The following is a 22,334-nucleotide window of genomic DNA, read 5'->3' as shown; positions in this document are numbered from 1 at the left end:
CTTCCTCCTCTTTCATTCATGCTAAGAAAACCTCCCAGGCAGGACTTTCAAAGAGATGGCAACCAAGTCATCATCGAGGTACGGGGTACCCAAGGCTTTTCAACAGCCCAGTCTTCTCCTTCCTGCCCCCCACACTTTCCTTTGCCTCTGCTTCCCCACGTGCTGGCGATCAGCAGTGGCCACCCCAGAGTGGAGGCCCATCAGGGGACCCTCCAAGGCAGGGATCAAGAGCAGATACTTCTAGTGTCCCCATTTCCCAGATGGGGAAACTGAGGCTTGGAGAAAGGAAGTGGCTGGCCCAGGGTCACATATTCACACCCGTGCACCTTGAGAACAAGGACTAAGCACGGTCCCATCTCTGGAGCTTCCCACAATGCCTGCAGCTCTTCCGCCAATATGTGACCACTGTGGCATTTAAGTTCAAGCATAAATCCATGCCACAGAAGAGATGCCCAAGAACAGATGGAGCTGCCAGCGATCAAAGCACAACCACGGAACGTCTCAAACCTGGGACGCACAGAGGCAGGTCCCCACTGCAGATGGCAAAACTGGGGGTCCGAGAGGCTAGGTACAGGGCTCCCCAAAGCAAAATTTCTATCCGTTGCCAAATCTAACTGCACGTTTCACGTGGCTTCAGCTAGACAATGAATTTCCTTCTCCAGTTTTCAATATGAACTCAAGAGGGGCAGAATAGCCTAGTGGGCAGAGCCTGGGGGACTCGGTCCAAGCCGGCTCTGCCACACACATCTTGTGGTCTCTTCCCCACTCTCTGCCTCGGTGTCCCCATCTAGACAATGAAGGGGTTGGGTGAGATGATCTCTCGGGACCCATGAGCCTAGATCGTTTAAAATTAACTCAAGAGGCGGACCCATTTCTGGAGCATTCCATCCAAGCAGAGGGCGCACAGCCTCCTCTGCCCCTTTCGGATTCCCTTTCAAGCTGCAGAACGTGGCCGCCTTGCTCTGAGATCTCTGATGTCGGTGGTCAGTGCTGGTTCTTCACATCCACTAACTGCTTTAAAGCGCTGCACCCAGCGCTGCATTAAAAATTAATTACACATGCTATTTTATTGCCAGTGCATAATGTAATGAGCACCAGCTGTGCTAAACAGCCAAACTCCTTTTTAAGACAGCTATAAAAAAAAAGAAAGAAAGAAAGAAACTGCACTTCCAAATGCCTCTCCTGTCAGAGCAGAAAAACAGCAACATCTTGTGCGGATTTGAACAGAACTCTTTGATTTAGCTCTGCCTTCAGAACGTCTGAAGGGCCGGCTTGGAGAGGGAAACGAAATCTAGTGAGGCTGCACCGGTCTCCACTCCGGGATGTTGCTGGGACCCCCCTTTTATCTAAGGACAGTCACGCGGGTAGGTGTCCCTGCTCCCCCAACTAGGCAGCCTCGTACTCCTTCTGGCCCCCAATCCCCGTCTGGCGCCCGGTGGTGCTGGAGGAGATGTGAGTCTGCAGTTCTGGCGGACAGGGGACTTTCCTGGAGTCCACCCGAGCCCTGCCACCCTCCGTCCCGGGAGCCCTGCAGCTCTCCATGGCCTCTCCCGGCACTTCCTCCAATTACTGAAGGAGGTGCCTGGGTTCTAAAGGCAGGTGGTCAAGGGCAGCCTCTGCAGCAGCGTGATCCCAAGAAGCCAGCAGACACCAGAGCAGACTCCAGGAACCACTGATAAGCTGGACCACCAGCCCCTTGCACGATGTAGACACCGGCGCAGGGCGTACAGATGACTCTTTAAATTTGTAATAACTCCGCTGAAAGCCTTTCCTCCACAGCGATCCAACCACCATGGCCCCTGGGACCTGGTGAGCCCAGAAAGACCCCACAAGGAATGCGACTTTGCAGAATCAGGAGAAAGGCAAGGGCGTGTCTGGAACCTTCCCCAAGAGAGTGCTTCTGTCCACCCACACTCACCCACACTCACTTCTCTTCTTCACCCCATACTCACCCCTCCCTCCAAGGTCTCCATGGAGGCGCCCACGCCCCACCGGAGCGCCTCTGCACCCCCTGCCCCAGACTGGAGGCATGCACCAGCAGGGGTCTGGAGAGCGTTGCCATCTTGGTCCACACCGCCCTGCGGCTGCCCACTGATCCTCCAGTGTCAATCAAACCCAGACCGAAATGAAACTACGGCTTGCTTCTTGTTCTGGTATGAAATGTGCAAAGCACAGACCATATCATTAACATAAAACTTCCAGAAATAAGACCACTTTCCAGACAGACTGTATTAATTGCATCAAGCTTCCACAGCTAGGGTGGTCTAAGCTACGGCATCCCATTGGAAGGATTCGGTTATAAAAACCAACGCAAAATGAACACTGGGATATAATTGAAAGAGGAGAAGACGACAGATTCTACTGTGAAACCCTACTATTTACTTACAGGTATTCTTTTATCTTTATTGTCCCTTTAACCCATGCCAAGAAACCCCAGACTAGTTAAATAACACAGCAAGCACAATTTCAGTAGAAAAGTAAATTGAATTTAACTTTACAAGATTGCCCTGTGATTTCAGCATATACTAATGACTGCAACTGACTCCTTCTATTAAATCCAAACACTTCACTTCCCCGAGCCGGGATCCTGTGCGTTCTTGCTGAAGACCTTGAACTTCACCAAGCGCATGTATTAATCATTATGGCTGATGACCATTTGTGGCTTTTAAATATGCAATGAAGCTTCTCGGTTCCTTTTCCACTTCCCAATGCTGGTACATGACCTGAGCCAGCCAAGAGGCTAAATGCCTTTAAGAATGGAAACTAGGGATCCAGCTTGATTCCAAACAGAGCCAAGCAGGTAATGATATAATGATGTGCAACCCATCCTGCTCATGCATGAGTCAGAATGTCTGGAGGGCTCGCTCAGCAAGAGGCATTGTTCTCAGCACCTGGCGTGTATGACCTCAGCCAGTCCTCAGAACAAGTCTTCAATGACCCCCATTTTACAGGTGGGGAAACTGAGGCAGAGGGTGGAAATGACTTGTCCGAGGTCACAGAGCCATACAGGACTGAGCAGCCTTCACCCTGCAGTCTGATACTCTGACGACTGCCACCCAATGGTAGAAACCTCAGAATAGGGAAGGGTTCAGGGGTCCAAAGCCGAGTGGTTCTCTGAACACCCCACCCCTGCCTTGGGAACCCCAGCCGAGTCCCATACCCAGGCATCCCTAGCATCTCAGTAATTGAAACTGATCAATATGTTCTGCTTCAGAGATCAACATGAGGAGCCTCGTTTTTAAATGCTACATATGTACCACACACACGTGTGTACGTGTGTGTGTGTGTGTGTATATATATATATATATATATATATATATATATATATATTTACACAAGGGGAAACTGAGGCCCAGAGAGGGGAAATGACTTATTCAAGGTCACCGGGCAGGTGGAGTAAAGGCCAAGACCACAGCCTTAGACTTTTGATTCCCCGGGCACCTTGGAGAAGTTCCTACGTGGAATTTCTCAGGGAAGAAGTTTCAGTTTCCAGGAACACCCCAACTCAACAGAGTCAAAAAGCAAAGGGGACCCCGCCTTCCCACTGTGACCATCAGAAGGAGATCTGGGGTTGGGGTCCTGGGAGGCGGGGCTGTTTGGGATGCCGCCAGCCGGAAAGGTACACAAACACACATACCTGTGTGGTTTTCTCCCCCATAAAATCACATCCTTCTATAAATAACCTCAAATGCATTCACGGGCATGCAATTAACCTGTGTGAAACACGGTTACACCAGGGTTTTCCGTATTAATTTGAAGAGATAGGTTCAGTGCGTCCTGATCCGAAAAGGGACAGAACAAAGTAAGGACGGCGGCCCCTTCCCATCTTGACAGAGGACCGCTTCTTCCTAACAGGTTACTGGGAATTTAATGACTCCATTCAAACTACTAATTAAACAGGCACTAAAAACACTTTAGCAAACAGCCCAGTGCCAGGGACAGAAGCCACAAAGGGACCAAAACCACTGGAATAGGATATTTTCAGGTACCGAAACTGATCTGAAAATACGATGGCACAACCTGGTGCAGGCTAATTACCGCAGACCCATCGATGAAAGATCAGTGCCGGCGATCAGGGTAGAGCGTCGGAAGCTGAGAGTCTGCCCCTTAGCAGGTCAGGAGGAGAGGTCCCAGGGACCCCAGGAATAGACACAGCCCCACCTCACTCCCCTCCCCAGCACTGCCAGCAAGCATAGCGGCTGCTCACGGGCTCTGAGCCCTCACGGCATCAAATTCTAAAATCAAGGAAGGCCTCTAAGCCAGGTGAGTCAACACCAAAGGTGAAGCAGGTGCAGGATGAGCGACCCAGGATCAAACCCCACTTCTGCTCTTGCACCCCCTCCCTACAGGTCCCCATTCCCACTCCACCACCCGGCCCACCAGACTGCAAGCTGCAGGAGGTCTGGGACCTGCCATGATGGACCGCACTGTGGTTTGCACAAGAATGAATGAATGGGGAATTCCCCGGCGGTCCAGTGGTTAGGACTCCGCACTTCCAGTGCTGGGGGCCAAGGTCCGATCCCTGGTCGGGAAACTAAGATCCCACAAGACGCGCAGCACGGCCAAAAAAAAAAAAATGAATGGATGAATGAATGAATGAGTGAGTGAACGAATGAAGGCGAGCTTCATTTTCTCATCTGTAAAGTGGGGACAGTAAACCCACCTCCTAAGGTGACCGTGAGGAATAAATTCAAGAACGCACACAAAATGCCTAGCACAAGGCAGCACACAGCAGGCCCTCGATTCACGGTCCCCACAAGGAAGCGGGTGGCACTGTGGCTGAGAGAGTGACTGGGTGAGAATGTCCCCAGGATGTAGGCAGAGGCAGGTGGCTCAGCGGGAAGAGGCGTGGCCTTGTCGGGAGGCATCCTGACAACAAATCCCAGTTCTGCAACCTGGGCCCAGCCACTCACTCTCCCCGAGCCTCTGCTTCCCCATCTGTAAAACAGGGGTGTAACAGCTCCCGCTCGGGACCACAGCTTCTAAGCAGAGCCAGAGGTTAAGCAAAGCGGAAAGTTAAGCAAAGCCCCAGGCACTCCACTGCCAGGGAAAGCGCGTTCCCGCACCACAGCACTTAACCGAGTCCAGTCACGAACACTCAGGCTGATCTGTGACAGTACGGCCCCCCGAGTGGTTGCAGGGCTGCAGCACTAACTACAGGAAGCCGTTAGGGCGGGGCAGCCATGCAGACGGAGCCGGCATCCCACACCCAGCAAGCAGGGATCACAGCACAGACCTACGGGGCTGGGACCGGAGCCCCAGTCACCGTGGGCACCCGGGCAGCCCGGGGCAGGGAGCCGGCTTCTTTGTAAGCTGTGCAGACTCCTTCCCAGGTGATTCAGTCTTTGCTTTGTGCTTTCAAGACACAAGCCCAGTACCTATGACGTCACGATCTGGCACAGCAAGGGGTGCTGAAGGCTGTAGGCCAACCCCACCAGCAGGAAGGCCCAGGGAGCTCTTGACCCTGGAGCTGGGCCGCCTGTGGCCCTCTGCAGATCTGTGGCTCTGACAGGGACCATCCCTTGGGACGGCTTCAATTAAAAGCAAAACCTGCCCAATAAACATAGCTTTCCTTTTACCACCCGAGTCAAGAGAAAGCCTGCCACGTGCCCGGTGAGAAAGCAGGGACACGGAATCTGCCCCGGCTCGGCACCATCCCTCTCCTGTCCTGGCCCCTGCAGGACACGTGCCACCACCAGTGTCTGTGTCGGCGTCCCGGCTCCCCTGGCCTCAGTGCTTTTCACATCAGGCTCCGCGAAGATACTGGGCAGGAGAGGCTGCAATGAGAGGTCCCTGCCTGCAAATTCCAGGGACCCCAGGCCAGAGCAGGAGTTTGCGTTTTGTCTGGGGAGGGAGAAGGGATGTAACAGAGAGCAGGTCGGGTCGCCGCACTGCCCTGTCTGCCCATCTGTATAATGGGCAGCCACGCCGACCCGGAGCTGGGCGCTCAGCCCCGCCCCCTACCCCTACTCCCCACACACACCCCACAATGTTTCACTCCCTCCCAGAGCCGAAGCTAACAGGCCCCTTCAGAGAAAACTTTTTTCTAAAAGTTAATGGGCAACACATTCTCGCAAAGAGAAACTCAGCATTTTGGACGGCTCCAGGGATGTACACAGACAACCAAAGAATCTTCTCCTAGCCGTGAGCTGGGGGTGAGGGTACTGGCTGGGGTTGGGGAGAGGGGGCGGCAGTGGCGAGGGCAGAAGAAAACCTCAGATGTTAAACGTTATCCAATTAAACTTTAGCTAAACAGCCCAAAGAGATGAAATTTGGAGGCTGGGGGAAGGCGTTCTGGGAGTGAGACCTCAGAATGGGTGGGGGCACGGGGGGACCTCCTGACCAATGGGGACCAGGGCACCCGGGTACAGTTCTGTCCACATCCTTCGCCACTTCCCCGGCGCCTCCCCAAAAGTGCCTTTCGGGGTGCAGGTTGCACGTCTCCCCTGGGTCCCCACCTTGCCCCAGCCCACCTGGGAGAGGCAGCCGCCAGCCCTGCCCAGGGCACACCCGCCATCCCCGGGAGCCCGCCCCCACCGCGGCCGTCGGTTACCTGACAACTGACACTGGCATCCAAAGGGAGCCTCCGTCTGACCCTCACCCTGAGTCCCGTCACCCGAGACAGGGCGCGCGCTGCAGCACGGCAGGGGGAAGCAGGGCGGTAGAGCGCCCAGGGCACGCAGAGGTGAAGTAATCACAGATGTGTGAGGGTGGGAGGAGGAAGCAGCTATGGGGGCCATCGCTGGCAGCTGGGCAGGCCTGCACGGCCCTGGAGAAAAAACAATAGAAAAGGCTGGTCAGTCGGACCCTGGACTGGGCAAGGGCTTCAGGGTGTGGAATGGGGCCCGGGGCAGAGGGCTGCAGGCTGCCCTTCCAGGGTGGGAGGCTCAGGGTGCCAGCCCCTGTCGGGGTCTTGGCGGGGGCGGGGAGGGGGGATGCAGCCGGGACTCGGGCAGGGGCAGGGGTCAGGGAAGCGGGTGGGGCCTGAGGGGCTCCTACGTCCTCAGCTGCCAGGTTGGGCTGTCTTGGGACCAGACTTCCATCCCAGGAGGCCTAATGCCGGGGCTGGGACAGATAGGAGCTGTTGGGGGCCCCTGATCCCAGGAAGGTCTCCCCAGGTGGGGACTTCTGGAGTGTTCTGGAGCAGACTCCATTTGGGGATTTGTTTCCCCAAATCTGGGCCACCCCCCTCTGGAAGACCCAGGAAGTTCCAGGCCACCACTGTTCGCTCTATCAGGATGGGCTGCTGGTGCAGGCCTCGGACACCTCCAGGCCACCTCCCAGCGCCTGGGCACTGCTGAGCCTCCAGTCCGGAGGACCGCCAGCCGGTGCCCCCTCCGGCCCACAGTCCTCAGCAACCGACACCTACACGCAGCACCCAAGCCCCAAGGCCTGTGGGACGGCTCTGAACCCCCCCCCCTACCGAGAAAGCCCTGGCACCGCCCAGCACCCCTCTTCACACCTCCCGGGTCTGACAGCCACAGCGCAGGGCCAGGGGCCTGCCTGTCTCCACCAGCCCTACAGCTCGCCCGGGCTCCCCGGCAAGGCCTGCGTTTGATTTGGCCGTTTATCTTAAATGGCTAAGAGACCACCAGGGCAAAACATTTGTGTGAAGCCCTTGCCAAAACCACAAGTGAAGAAGCCCAAATTCCCTGGGTAAATAATTGAGCGGAGAAGCATCAGACAAAAGGAAAACATCAACAAGATGACGGGCAGCTGGGCCCCGGGCCGGCTCTGCCAGGGATGCCACCCCGCACCCCCATGCTGTCAGTGCCCCGCACAGGTCTACAGGGGTGGGGATCTGCCCACTCTACGGCCCCCATGAGGGAGTACCCCCTCCGGAAGAGCCACAGGGCCCTGCAAGCCCACCGTTGAGCCAGCAGCCTACCAATCTTGATCGTGAGTGAGCTTCCCAGCATGCCCCTGGGGGCAGGGCTCAGAGACCCACTGCACAGACCAGGAAACTGACCACATGACTGCAGAAAACTGCAGACACCAGCAGCCAGCCCCACCAAAATCCCGGCTGGCTGACTGGCTCCAGAACCAGGGCTCTTTCTCTGTGACCCCTGTCTCTCCAAAATGGGTATTATCCAGGACCGGGGGCATTAGAGCATTTGAGGACCACTTGCACATGTCCTGCCAAGAGGCCAACGCCAACACCACCACCAGCACCTGGCCCCTCTGGGCCAATGAAGACCTCGTGCTAGGCTAGGCTCGGGGCTCAGGCCATTTCTGAGCCCATGACACAGCCCTGGAAGGTGTGGCCAAGACCTCATGCGCTGTTCCAGCCACAGACACTGAGCGCAAGGCCGTGCCCCAGATTTGGTGCAGGCCCTCAGGAAAGGTCAGCACCTGAGACCAATGTCGGCCACCTCCTCCCGGAAGCCTGCCCTGGCTGGTCCTTGCCTGAAACTCCCCAGCAGTGGACACAGCATGTTCGTCCTGTCAACCACGTCAGCCCCGCTTCACACCATGGAAGGCTCCGGGTCATCGTAACTGTGACAGCGGCTTTGTGCTGGGCCCCTACCACAAGGAGCTGGGCTCACCTCACCACAAACACCCCACTCGGCAGGGAAGACCACCCCCCATTCCACAGGGGGGAAACTGAGGCTCGGGGAGGTCTGGACTCGAACCCAGTGTGTCTCCAAAGCCTGGATGTGCCCTGCCTCCGCCTGGGGCTGCAGCTGGGGTGGAGTAACCAGGGCCCCCCAGAATCTTGAGAGGAAGAGTGGGAGGGAGCCTGAGGGTCCTTGGGCTGAGTCGGGCCGCTGGAGGTTACAAAAAACAACTCCGGGCCCCCAGGTTCTGGGTGAGGCCACAGCACAACCACCACCATTTACCATGGCTGAGAAAACCAGCAGGATGCCCAGGTAACTGCCATCCCCGGCCGGAAGGGTGCAGAACCTGTGTGTCCATGGTTGGGAGGAAGGACCAAAGGGCGTGTCTGGCCGCACCCCTCTCCTTCTGGAAGGGTCGGGCTGAGTTAGGCCAGAGTCTGTAAAGGCAAAAAGTCATCCTCCAACTCAGGTAGGGGTGGGGGGCTGGGCCGCCCCCTGGAGGGGCTTCTGAGTGGCCTCATTAGACTTCCGGCCTCCATGAAGCCCACCTGCTCCAGGGACTGGCTCAGTGGACGCAGGGGAGAGGGCAGCAAGGGTCAGGGGCTTCCAATCCTAAGCTGCCCCCAGAGGACCCTCAGGGTGCTCTCAGAGGACCCTCTGCCCTGGGGGAGGTCCCCTCATCCCAGCCGGAGCAGCTTAAACCAGAGCCCTGCCCAAAGGTGGAACTCCAAAAACACTCTTCTGAAGCTGCAAAAGCCCAAGGTGATGCCAGGAGCCACCTATTGTATGATGACAGGAAGTGTCCAGAAGAGCAAATCCACAGAGACTGAGACGGAAAGCAGAGAAGTGGCCGCCAGGGGCCGGGGAGGGGGGCCGGGGGAGTAAGGGCTAAAGGGTAGAGGGTTTCTTTTGGGGGACGATGGAAATGCTCTGGCGTCAGACAGTGTGACGGCTGCACAACATTGTGAACATACTCAAAACCACTGACTGCACACCTTAAACTGGTGAATTTTACATTATGTGACTCTTATCTCAATTTTTTTTAAAGCCCAACGTGAAGACTGTCTCTGGCTGCAGCACCTGTCCCAGGCCACCTCCCAGCCCTGGGTGTGGCTGCCTTGAAAAGCGCAGCCAGGGAATCCAGAACACACTTGACAGAGGACTTGAGACCCTGTGACGAGACTGTGCACCTAAACACAGGCGGAGGAAGCCCAGAGCACAGAGGCCACGCTGCCTCGGAGAGAGGCCCACGTCCGTCTCCTCCTCTGCCATCTCCTGGCCGCGTGACCCGGGCTGAGTCACTGTCTCAGAGCCTCGCCTTTAAAGGAAGGTCAGGACACGCCTGGCCAGAGCCAGGCTTCTAGTAAACACCCAATAACCGTCACTATCCTTCATTTATTTTCCATTCTGGAACTTTCCCTAACTCCCTATGGTTCCTCCCCACAGCACGGCAGCAAAGGCCACCACCACCCGTCCCCACAAAGCCCTGAAAGGCACTCCTTTAAAAAGGCACTTTCTTTTGAGATCTAGGCCGGCTCCCCTCTGGAACTGGAACAGACACACGTGCACCGAGGTATGTGGCAGAGGGACGCCAAGACGCCACCTCAGCTTTACGTGGGATCCAGGTGGCTTAAAGATAAAATCCCGGCTGGCTCGATTCCTTATCATGGAAGTTCACTTTGGTTAAAGGAAAAAAGAAATAAACAATGGCTACATATGTCATCTCATTTAAGCCCAGCAGCCTTCCTATCAGATAGCTATTAGGACCCTCCTCTCACAAACAAGGAAACTGAGGCTGGGTGTCCAACACCACAAGGCTCAGAGGCCTGAGACTCTCGCTCTATGCAATCCGTACAGAAAGGTACAAAATGACCAAAATTAAGACCCCTAAAATGCTTCCTAATCTCCAAATCCGGGTGATTTTGAATGCCTCCATTCTGCGGGAGTCTGTAACCAGCCATCTCCCTTCTAGAGGGGCCCTGCAGATGGTCCTGTCTCACTCTGCACACATGCGCACTACCCAGCAAACACGCCCACACGGACTGATGCAGACACAAAAAACTCCCTGGAAAAGCCCCAGCCTGGTTTCGAGGGGAAGGCGAGCCTTTCCCAACGCTGCATCCTCGGTGTCCCCTCCCACATGGGAGGGTTACAGATTCCCAGCTAGCAAGAGGAGTTCTAGAATACACTGTGCAGGAGATGTATATTTTTCTCCCTACTGCTGCCTTTCAATGGATACATTTTTTAAGCCAAGAACTCCTACTGATGGTGCAAAAATGAGTCATAGATCAAGGAGGGAGACAGACAGGGAGCGAGTGCCTGTGAGTGAGGGCCACTGGCAAGGAAACCTGACAGTCCCCGCGCCCCCTCCCCCCATGCCAAGACATTAATTCTCACAAGTCGGAGAAAATTACTATGCATGAATGCAAAAAGCATGATCAGGAGTAATTAACATGGCTTCATATGCAAATTTTATTAATGCAGAAGTACAAAGTCATTATGCAAATGAGACTTACATCAACTCTCTTGACAAATATTCATCTCTGAGGCTCAAGTTTCTTCCTTTTTATTTATTTATTTAATTTCTCTCCCCCTCCCCCACCTTTTTTTTCCTGGTGGTTTGATTTGGTTTTTCGATTTTTTTTTTTTTTTTTTTTTTTTTTGCAGGTTGGGGGCAGGTAGTGCTGGTGGCCACTTCGGTGGCAGCAAACCACGAGGTCTGTTTGACAAGTCTGCAGAGTTGTTTTTCAACCAGAGAAATTTATTCTTGCATTGTTGATTTTTTTTTTGCGGGGGAGTGCTGCTGGCAGGTACAAGACAGCTCATAGGAGAAGAGGAAAAAGTAAAAAAATTAGAAAAAAGCTCTGGGCAGCAGGCAGCCAATCAAAACGCCAGAGCCTGTAATGAGGGCGATTGATGGCTGTTTGGCTTTTACTGCAGGGTAATGAACTAGACTCCAGTCTGAGGAGGGGGGAAATATGAATATTCATGAGACTGTGCTCCTGCCTTTGATGATTAAAGAAATTTTTAATATTCAAATAAGCACTTGCCAAGTGATTAACAAAGAACATGCACGCAGAAATATGGAAATGGGAGCCGGGAAAGATTTGAGAGGCGAACAGACTGCAGGAAAGGCAGCCCCAAATTTCATAAACAAGATAGGCAGATAACCCAGTTCGCACGCGGGCAAATAAAAACATTTCTTTCGATCGCTTAAATATTTTGCCAGCTACTTTGTCTTAAGGATGATAAAAATATTATGTATTAAGCGGGAGGGGGTAGCAGGGAGGGAGAAAGAGAGAGAAATCGCATGAAGTCAAATGCTCTGCTCACACTGAAGAATCCTGATCCTGACCCTAGCCCACCTCCCCGCACCCCGATGGGAAATTGGGACTCTTTCTGGTTTGCTAGAGAGAGAAGATGGAGGGAAGCCAGCTTAGACCTGAAAACCCAGTGATGGAGGTTCTGGCCTGCCTGTTTGGGGCACTGCGTAGTGGGGATATGGCCTGGGGTTGGCATGTCCGCAGCAAGTGGTCATTTGTTGCTTCGAGGCTGGTCCAGAGGCCCAAAGGCAGGGGACCATGACATCTAGAGGCGGAGGGGGTGTGATTCTTGGGGTCTCCAACCTGGAGAGCTCAGGGCCTCCTCTGGACTCAGACCCTGGTCAAAACACCTAAGGAAAGTAGTCATAGGGAATAACAGGTCCATCTCGAGAAGGTGAGCAGACTCAGACTCTAGCACGCGGTCTGGCCTGGGCCTCTGCAGGGCCATCGAGGGAAAGGGCTCCATCAATCCAACAGCCTCCATGAGCTGTCTGCTAGGCCTCCTATTTTAACAGCTCCACCACGGGTTCACGGTGAAGCACATAATAACAGTATTAGCTAGTAAAACGATCCTGCGGTTAAAATACATCTAATTAGCAGCCGGTGACATCCATTTTGGCAATTTCCTATTTGAAAGAAGCAGAGCGCTACCTTAGAGACAGGCAGTGGATACTTACCCAATAAACCCAGGCCTTTCCATCATCTGTCTCTTTCTCTCTCTCCCTTTTTTGGGGGGACTGGGGAGGGGTGGGTAGAGAGTGGGGAGTGGCTGAGACAGTGGGAATAAAGAAAGATTCTAAGGAGTCTTCTTTGTTACTCAATTTCCGAGCTACAAGGGTCCTGGGGGAGGGGTACTCAAAAAACAAACTCCTTCACTCCACAGGTATTATTTCATGTCTTTTTCTTAGTTTTTCATAACCAAGCTCTGGGAACCAGCGAAGACTTGAACTTGTTTTTCATTTCACTATATATATATATATATATATATATATATATATATATATATATATATATATATAAGACAAAGCAGAAGGGGAATCCAAGGCTTTAAGTGAACGCAGTGAGTCGCCGTGAGAACCTGCAAGCCCAAGGTCAGGTCCCCAAGGCAGGCCCCGAGGATGCGTGGGTGTGGGGACATGGCTTGGTCACTGCACCAGAGCGTTTGGGGGACCTAAAAATCCCCTATGGGGCGCTGCGGCTCCCCAAGTCCCACTTCCCACTACTGGATTCACATTTAGTCAGGCAAGTCTGAGCACCCACCAAGGTGTCCCTGGCTGCAGCAGGTTTGGGTTTGGGGGTGCCTGTGTAAGGTCCTTTAGAAGAGAAGCAAGGAAAAGGAGAAATGAGGTCTCACGGGGTTTGCACAGCTGCGTTTCAAGCCTTCGTTTACGGTCATTACAGGAGAGACAAAACACAGCTCCAATCCGTGCCTTTCCTGAGGCTGCACGCTGCAAACAGCAGCCCTCTCGCCTGCCTGGGAGGGTGGAGATTCCGATGCAGGTGGAAGGGGCTGCTTGGCTTCCCTCACTGCAGCCTGGGCCTGGCCGGGCTTAAGAACACCGTGGGTACCCAGTGCCGGGCGGCAGGAGGGAGGCCTGCGAGAACATCTCTGGGCTTAAGGCCAGGTCCACTGCCACTCCCCCAGTGCCCATCCAGAGACCGCCCAGAGCCCTGGGTTAACACCAGGGCATCTTCCTGCACCCACATTCTCAAGAAGGCTTGGCCACCGAGAGGAGGCCAGAAGCACAGCCCTCCCGACACCCCGAGCCAGGCCACCTCCCCCTTGTCTGCCTCCCACCTCCTGTGCTCCTGAGATCTGTCACGGTGAATCACCGCTTCAACTATTTTTGCTCTGCAGTACGCGGCACATTTAATGCATCCCAGAAAAGGGAGAGGCGAGGCACAGGAACAACCTTGCCCCCCAAAAACACCACCACACCCGCTTTCCTCCTTCCACCAGGGCTCGAAAAGGGAACACCCTCCCGGGCAGCTGCATCTTGCAATTAGAAGCAGGCACACACGCACACCCCCTGGCCAGGTCCAAAAGCACCTGTTCCAATGACTACCAACCACAACTTCCTCAAGATGCAAGCAGCTGAAATCCTCCAGGGCAGCAGATCCCCTTTCCTGCGCCCTGAGCCAAGGATCAGTGAGACTACATCACAGATTCCAAAACCTTCCCTGGCCCTTCCAAAAGGTCCAATAAGGGAGCAGAGGAAATTTCAGGCACTGCTGGGGAGGCAGGGTGTGGCTGAACCATATTCTGTGAACCATTTCGGGGTAAGATGGAGGCAGCTGAGCAAGTACTCGGGCTGACCATGCCAACCCCTAGTGGGCACCTGCAGGAGGAAGTACACAGCTTCAACTCTCCTTTTGCTGTCTTTCGGGGAAATCCCTGGAGCTCTCTGAACTGCTGGGATGCCAGTAAACACAATCACTTGTTCTCCAGCCGGGAGGTGAGGCCTAGGCACCGTGGCTTCGAGACACACACAGATAAACAGGTATGAGTCCTCTGGGATGACCTCAGCAGGAAGGGTCGGCCAAATTGGGGCCCACGATCCTGGAATGGGCAGGCCTGGGGACAACAGAAGGTGAAACCATGTGTCTCACTAGCTAGAAAAATGTATGCATGAACATCTATTATAGAGAGATTGTACATATATGCATACACACACACTCACGCATCCATCAGCAATGTGGGCATGTTAAAATGTCTGCATGCATTCCACGCAATCTATAGAGGTCAAGGACAAACCAGAGTTGACAGATTCTGTGAATCTCACCAGCAAAAACAGCCGACCAATACCTAGCAGAGGAATTTCCCCTTTTCCCCTGATTTGGGCCTTCTGGTCAGAAGCTGGGTAGCGGCTTCAATCTTCAGCAGTTTCTGCCCTAAAACACAATGTATGCAAGATCCTCAAGGAATCTTCTCTTGGGCTGCATCAGGAGCCACAAACAGTATAAGCACGTACCCTCACGAAGCATCCCTGGGCAAAAAGCTCAGTCTATACGTGGAAGTCAGAAGCTGGTTAAATCGTTTGGATTTCAAGCAGGAAGACTTTGGGACTTGGGGTCAGGACCCTGCGGCCCTTTCCCAGATGGCCAAGCTCCAATGACCAGCTTGGCCAGGCAGGCCTTAGACATGTCCCCATTCATTTCAGCCTGGGGGGAGGGGGGAGGGGGAAATCCACAGTCAAGACAGAAGGCACGTGTCACATGAAGGGAAATAAGCCAGGAGGTGATTCTTCAGATTTGGTGCCTACAGTGAGTTTTAAACTAAGGGCGTATTTTTGTTTCGCGTCAGCATCCACTGGGCCTGGTATCCGAGGGATGCCTGGGAACACCGAATCCTGACATTTGTTTACAAACCGGTGAGTTCACAAGTTGTCGTGGTTTGCAGGTCCCACCAACTCCAACACTGGCTTTGCCACGTGCAGAGCGCACAATGGAACCACAGGACAAAGTCTGAACTATGAGAATCCCAGAGAATTAAGAACGAAAATAAGGCAGCACAGGCAATGAAAAGAACATCAAGCCATTGGAATGCCCAGCAAGGTGCCCAGCAAGGAGGTTACTCTGATGACTCAGTCTGAGAGGAGCAGGCAGGAAAAGGGATTACAATTCCAGGTGTTGATGGAGTTGTGGATTTGAGCAATGCAGGCACCATCGACCTTTTTTAAGATCAGGCCATAAAATTCTACCTGGGCAATCAGGGAACATGCAACCACAAGGGCCAGTGGAGTTCCTTGTTTTAGATGGACTAGAAATTTAACTCGATTACAAGGATGTTTTAAAAAATCATAAATAATAAAGGAAGACAGGAAGGAAGGGAGAGAGAGAGGGAGGGAGGTAGAGAGGGAGGGAGGGAGGGAGGGAGAAAGACAAAGAAAAAGAAGAAAAAAATCCAATTGTATTAAAAAAAAAATAAAACCCTGCTACAGTGTAAATGCATTTTTTGGTTTTAGTTGCATTTATTAGAGTTACATGCAATTGATCTCTACTATTGTAATAAAAAACCCAGCTCTCCCCTGCATTTTGTTGTTGATTGAGTCTTCTTCTCCTTTCATTTCTTTTTACCTTTTGCTAATGGACATATAAAACACTGAGGTTCAATGCTTTGCATCACGTAAGAACAAAATCTTTCTATGGCCTCTTTATGTTTCTAAGCCAAGTCTGAAATGTCACTGACTAAAACACACTGAACAGGCCTATAATTACTTTCAACAAAATAGTTCCTTTAACTGAGTTTTCTGTAGGTAGATGGCATTTCACATACATATTGTGAGCCTTCCTTTCAGCGCAGGTAGCACTTGATGGCGAAAATCACCAATGTTTCTTCTCAGGGGGCCGTCTGACAGCCACCTTCTTACTTCTTCTTCGACGTGAAATCATTTTCCTTTCCTAACACACCAACAGTGACGTACAGTGTGTGCACAACAAAATTTGTAAAAATTAACACTTCGCCGGATTAATTTAATAAAGATTGTTAGCACATTAACACCAATAACATTGCTCCTTGCGATTCAATCTAGCCGCGTTCCCGGTGTCGCTGTAACAGGGGTTTACGTTCAGCTGAGGTTTACACCGCCATTTAATGTAATTAAAGAAACCGAAAGTGCAGTCCTCAATGGAAATATCATTTCTATTGCGGAGTATTCCCATTAGAAATTGGGGGAAATCAGAGCACGCTAACTTTGATTTTGTTGTAATTTTCTTTTCCCTTGGCTCTCTCTGAAACAGAGCTGATGTCCTGGACCTCAGACTGAATGCACTGCAAAGATTCCCTGATAAGACCCGCCTAGCCTCCTGGAAGCAGCACCCAACATTTATGTGCCATTGTTTTGATTTTGAAACTGTTAAAAAAAATTTTTTTTAATCTCTAGTCTATATTTGGCTGTAATTCTCTGCCCAGCAAACAGCATCACGTCGTGAAAATGACTTTTCAGATACCCCCAAGCAAGATTATGGATAAGAACCCAAAGGAAGGGAGGCCTCCCTAGCTGTTCTTATATATAAACAACGATAGTGTAGCTAGAATCCCAACAAGCTCCAAACCCCGAACCTGGACAAGAATTGAGCTATCACCTCAGAGGATGATCACAGCAAAAGCACTTGCTCAGGAGGCCTCCGAAACTAAACAGACACAACACCAACCTGAAAACAGGAAAAAAAAATCTTTGTACTACATCATCCAAAATGGCAGAGAAAATTAAGTCTTGGGGCAGAAATGAACCCGACTCAGCTCTCCGGGCCGAGCAAACAAAAGTGAGACGGTTTCTAAGCCTGCTTGCTGCAGGTCCCTGTGCTGTGCAGGTGACTGAGTGGGTTTTTTTTCCCCTTCCCTAAGTGCATTTTAATACCCTTATTCTACAATACGTCCTAATTTCTTTGGGGAGAAAGAAAAAAAAAAATTAGTGTCACTTAAAAAACGTCACTCTGTTTTGCAAAATCCAGCAGCTTCCTTGGCAGCAAGAGAGGCTGGCTGGCATTATCCCCTCATTTGACAAAACTACTATTTCTGGGCATGTGCTCAAAAACAGGTAGGAAGCAAATGCTGAGAAATAAGGAAGTAAAAACAGCCAACAGATTTTTCACTACCAAGAGCGCCAAGCGTAAACATGATTTATTTAGCTGTGTTTAACGTCTGTCCTCCACACAGCTACGAGACCACTTGGGTTGAAGGAAGGGTGGGGAGGAGGGGACAGAGTGGGGGGGGGGCGGTGGAGCTGGGGGGACAGCAGGAGACCGTGGAGTGGGGGGCGGCCCTGGATGAGGACTTTCTGAACGGCTCCGTTCAGAGTTTTAGGAGAACAAGAATCTTTAGCCCCAAAATACATGCATGTGTCAAAAGAAGGCAGCAGTAATCTGCTGGTTAATTAACGAGCTGCCACTAACAAAAGATGGAAAACCCAGTTCATACAAACAATATTTACATGGGAGCTGCGAGATCCTGTCCCCAGCCCCCCACAGTTGCCTTCCTCTTTTGCAAACCACGTGGGCTGGGTGCAGGGAACGGCGAGGAGGCCCTCCGGGTTGGGGGGGTTCCGAGGTTCCAAGTCCAGGGGGAAATCTCACTGCCTTCCCTGCCCACCCTTGCATGCCCACGTGGAATTGACTGAGATCTGTATTCAATTAAGGAGCACCAGACAGCTTCTGGCTCCAAGCCTGCACCAACGCAGGCTACGGGATCTGCCGTGCCTCCTCCACCCCCTCCAGCTCCCACGCCGATGCCAGGGAACCAGGGCTCCATCGCGCCCCCCGTGGAGAAGGCGGAGTGCCACACTCCCCCACCCCGACCCCAACCCTCAAGCCTGGGGTCTCGGCCCTCCTGGGGTGAACCGACCGCATACGTAAAGAAAGCATCCGTATTTTCCAACTAGCAAAACTAAGCCAGAGGTTTGGGGCCTTGCCAGAAGTGATTCCTATTAAAAGTCGAATTCAAGTCATTCAGCATTTGCTGGAAAAAGAATCCAAGCCTCTTCAAAAGAAAAACGGCAACAAAAATGTAAGACGAAGCCCCAACAGGACACTTGGGGCCTCCCATTTCCCTCGTGAAGGTACCATTTCAGTGCAGCCAGCTGTGTGTTCAGTGGGCATAAATGCCAATTTTTGTTAGCTTTGTGACGCGGTGGTATAGCAAACCGAGAATTTCCTCACCAGTCTGCACTGAGTTCCTTCCTCACCTGCACTTAGCAAGACTGTGCACTTAAAGGCTGCCTGCTGTATGCACTCCTCCCCAACACAAATCTACACTCCCTTTGCTCCACTCCTCTCCTGGGGCCAGACACCAAATGTCAGGAAAGATACCTTTTCTGGAGCACTCAGGTCAAGGACAACAACTCTATATTAGGATTCTGAATCACATGACAGTCCCCAACAATAACAAGGAGCTGAGGGAGAGGGGGCAGCTCCCTAAAATGAATGGGGATGGGGAGAGGTGTTTCCTATTGGTATTAGGTTCCTAAATTGGAAATTCAAGTCCTGCCCCTCACACCCCTCCTAAATCTCCCAATTCTTCCCCCTGCCGTTGAAAATGACAAGCTACACAAGTAGCTGTTTGATTCCTTTCCTTTGCAAATTAGTCACCCTGCCCCCATGGACTAATAAACAAGAACAGTTTACACTTTTATGATGTCTTTGCAATCAGCAATTACTTCACTCCTCCAGAATGATTTGTTTTCAGATCTGGATGGCAGCAGGAGCATAAACACTTGGATAGCCCCATTTTACAGATGAAGAAAGGAAGAGATGAACTGGTTTGCCCTACGCTTTTTAGGAGCAAACCCATTTCAGGCTTGCAGGTCCTTGCTTACATCTAGGATACTTCAACACGGCCCCCAGCACAAGAGCAACAGCTGATACCGATCACAAGTCTAACCCAGACTCAGGTGCTGCCTGGAGGCCATGCTCATAGAAAATCCTCTAAGAAAATCGAGATTGCTCACAGCAATAACATTGAAGATGCTTAACTGCACCTCTGGAGGAGGCCTCCCCGGGATCCCTGTGGCTACCAGTTCCATGGGTATTTCTACACGATCCAGCCGACAAAATCCCCCGTTCTCAAGCAAATCTCCAAAACATGGCTCCCGATCAAAGCAAGGCTAGTCACCTGTGCCCTGCAGACCTGTCCCACGGCTCAAAACAACATGCCGCAAAAGCAGCCCACCTGCCACTCGGACACTGAAAGGTGTGTGTCCTCCAGAGGAGGGAGAGGACCCAGAGGGGCTGCGAGCTCTCTTCGAGGATTCTGAACAAGAACCTTCCACCACTCTGCCCCAAGCCTTAACCAAAAACTAGCGGGAGAAATCACTCATAAGTTTTATCATTGTTGAACCGTCAAAATAAAGAAAACAGAAATAAGGTGGCCTCCTCCTCCCCGCGATAGCCATTAAATCAGCCAATCACACGTTTACCTGTCTTGCAAGCCAAACATGATCACACCCGCGCACACACACACACACCTGGTCTCCAAAAATCCTGAAATGGACATCCCTCTAAAGGAACTGCAGAGACCCAGGAGGAGGCCCCTCGAATACACACCCATAATTAGTGTTTCATGTTTCTTTCTGTAAAGGAATCCGGTAACATAAATATTAATCAAACATGAGAATCTGCCTCTTCAGTCTTGGACCATTATGAGTGTCGGATTGTGATCTTTACCCGTATTTACAGATATTCAAAGGCAGATTCTATCTTGTTAGAACTGTTATAAATGGACGTCTGAGAAATCAACGAGCAAGTTCAGGCAGATATGAAAACCTTCCTGTCCCGGACTGGCAGCAGCTTTGAGTTCCCAAGTGTTGAATTTGTTACCTTTTCCGTAGGCCTTTCAAAAAAAAAAAAAAACATTGACAAATGCCTTCAGCAGAAAAGCTAGCTGCTCAAAGTTCGGGTAAGCTAAATCTGAGATTTTTTTAAGATCAACTCTTACTCAAAATGCCATGAAAGCATTGTTTACAAAATACTTTAGCCTTTGAGAGCACAGAAAGTGCCATATTAATATTCTGTTATGATTGGGGTCAGCCCACATCATAAATATATATGTATATACTTTTTTTTTTAATTACCTTGACTCTTGTTACAGCAAATATATTCTGCTTGGTTCAGACCTACTTCTGAATAATGGAAAATAGAGACATGGTTCCAATTCTAGCTAGAAAAGCTGTCCTGGTGAAGGTAAACTTTTAATCTTCTATAGGCAAACAGCATACATTTTTATTTCCAGAGCAACAGCTTTTGGAGAAATGTTTGAACATTCTCTTAAGAGCTTTGTGGTAAATACATTGGGCGTCCAACCAATGCTTTTCTGGGTCTTTAAGGGCCTGTTGGAGTGCTTTAAACAATTGGAGGCCAATTTTTAGGAAGCAAAAATAAAGAGCGACTCCTAGTACGGTGACCATGTGCATTCGAATTCTCTTTGGGGGGGTTATTGTAAGAGGTCAGGCTGGAAGAAGGACTGACATTAATTCCCTGTAATTCCAGGAGGCTTTGTGCCCCATTCTAGTGAAGGGTTCCATTCCCACACAATTGGGAAAACACTTTTGTTCCTGGGTGCTTTAAAATCCCAGCCCCAGGAATTCCCTCTAGAAAAGCAGACTCCCTCTCCTCCCCCGCAAAAACAAAACAAAACTCCAAAGAAAACCACTTTGGGACAGGGCTTTTGGCCCGGGATGGACATAAAAGGCACAGGGGAACTCTTTGAGGCACCTTCCAACCGGGCCTCACCTGGATCTAGGGAACTGTGGGACTCTGCCGGGCCGGGCCAAGGCGGGTTGATGAGGGCGGCAGGACCCTCTAGAGCATAGGCGGCAGGAGGAGAGGGGATCCCCAGGCGCCCCCAAGACCTGGGACCAACGCCAGGGAAGGAGTGCCACCCCAGCCTAGGAGGCCCGCCCCTCGCGCGCGGCGGGTGGGAAAGGGGGGGTCCACTGGCAGGAGTTTTCAGGAGTCCTGAAATGCAATTCCCCACTCACGGAAAGGTCGCCAGCGCGGGCGCACGCCGGGGGTCTGGGGAGGGGGCGGCGGCGGCGGCGGCGGGTGGAGGAGAGGCGGCCCTGCGCGCACAAAGGGGCCCCGGGCCCGCGGCCTCCCCGCCCTTGACCTTGGGTCTCCGCCTCCATCCATCTCCGCGCGCTGCCAGGGAAGAGGGCTGGCCCGGGGCCAGGGGCGAGCTCGCCGGGCGGCTTCGGAGCCGGGGACCAGGGGGGAGGATATCGGAAAGAAAGACTCAAGGGCAGCGAAGTGCTCCGAAGAAACCTGCATTCCAACTCCCCCGGCTCCTTCGGGAGCCGTGCCGGGTCTTGGGGCGTCTCCGATTCACAGCACGCCTCCACCCCCAAGGAAAAGTTGCACGGATGCGCGAAGGAAGCCCCCTCCCCTGGGCTAACCCTACGACTCGCCCGCCCCCCGCCTTCCACGGACCCGGGCCGAGAGGGGGAGGGGAGCTGTCACGGGAGGAAGAAAGGAGCGCGCCTTCCCGGCCAGGCCAGACGCGGGCAGGGTCAGCTGCGCCTCCGCCCGCCCCTCGCCGCCCAGCTCGGGCAGCTGGCCCATTAAGCCCCCGAATTATGCATGGGCCTGAAGCCCCCTCGGCCCTCCCGCCCCTGGAAGACGCAATCTACGTGGGCGGCGGCCGGGGGCCGGGTGGGCAGGAAGGAGTGGCTGATGGTCGCACAGCCGCGCGCCCCGGGCGCAGACCGGAGAGGCCGCTGGAGAGTCGGCGAGCCCGGCTGCCCCGCGGGGGCCAGACGCGCCCAGAAGCCCTCGAGCAGAGCCTCTGCACCCCCGGCGGGACCAGGACCGGCCGGGAGAGGGGCACCGACCGCAGGGGAGGCCCCCGGAGCGGTCACGAAGTTGCCAGAGTGTCCGCCCATTTCCCGTACGAGGTGGGGGGGGGGGAGGGGAGGGTTCCGGCCGCCCCCTCGCCCCTGCCTGAGCTCGGCACCACCCGCCG

General features: G+C 52.8%; 1 protein-coding gene across 6 annotated transcripts in view; it reads right to left on the bottom strand.

The window, feature by feature from the left end:
- BCL11B (BCL11 transcription factor B) overlaps positions 1-22,334 on the bottom strand; it is a 94,502-nt gene that overhangs the window by 45,125 nt on the left and 27,043 nt on the right. For 4 of the 6 annotated variants that reach the window (XM_068550185.1, XM_068550051.1, XM_068550109.1 and 1 more), the window contains one exon: positions 6,554-6,769. The exons of the other annotated variants lie outside the window; for them this stretch is intronic. In XM_068550185.1, the coding sequence (XP_068406286.1) occupies positions 6,554-6,769 (216 nt within the window). The remainder of the gene's footprint in view (positions 1-6,553; positions 6,770-22,334) is intronic. 6 annotated transcript variants of the gene reach the window in all.

This window comes from Eschrichtius robustus, chromosome 1, assembly GCF_028021215.1.
Source record: "Eschrichtius robustus isolate mEscRob2 chromosome 1, mEscRob2.pri, whole genome shotgun sequence".
Taxonomy (NCBI): domain Eukaryota; kingdom Metazoa; phylum Chordata; class Mammalia; order Artiodactyla; family Eschrichtiidae; genus Eschrichtius; species Eschrichtius robustus.
Note: the sequence above shows the minus strand (reverse complement) of the source record. Positions and strands in the feature narration are given on the sequence as shown.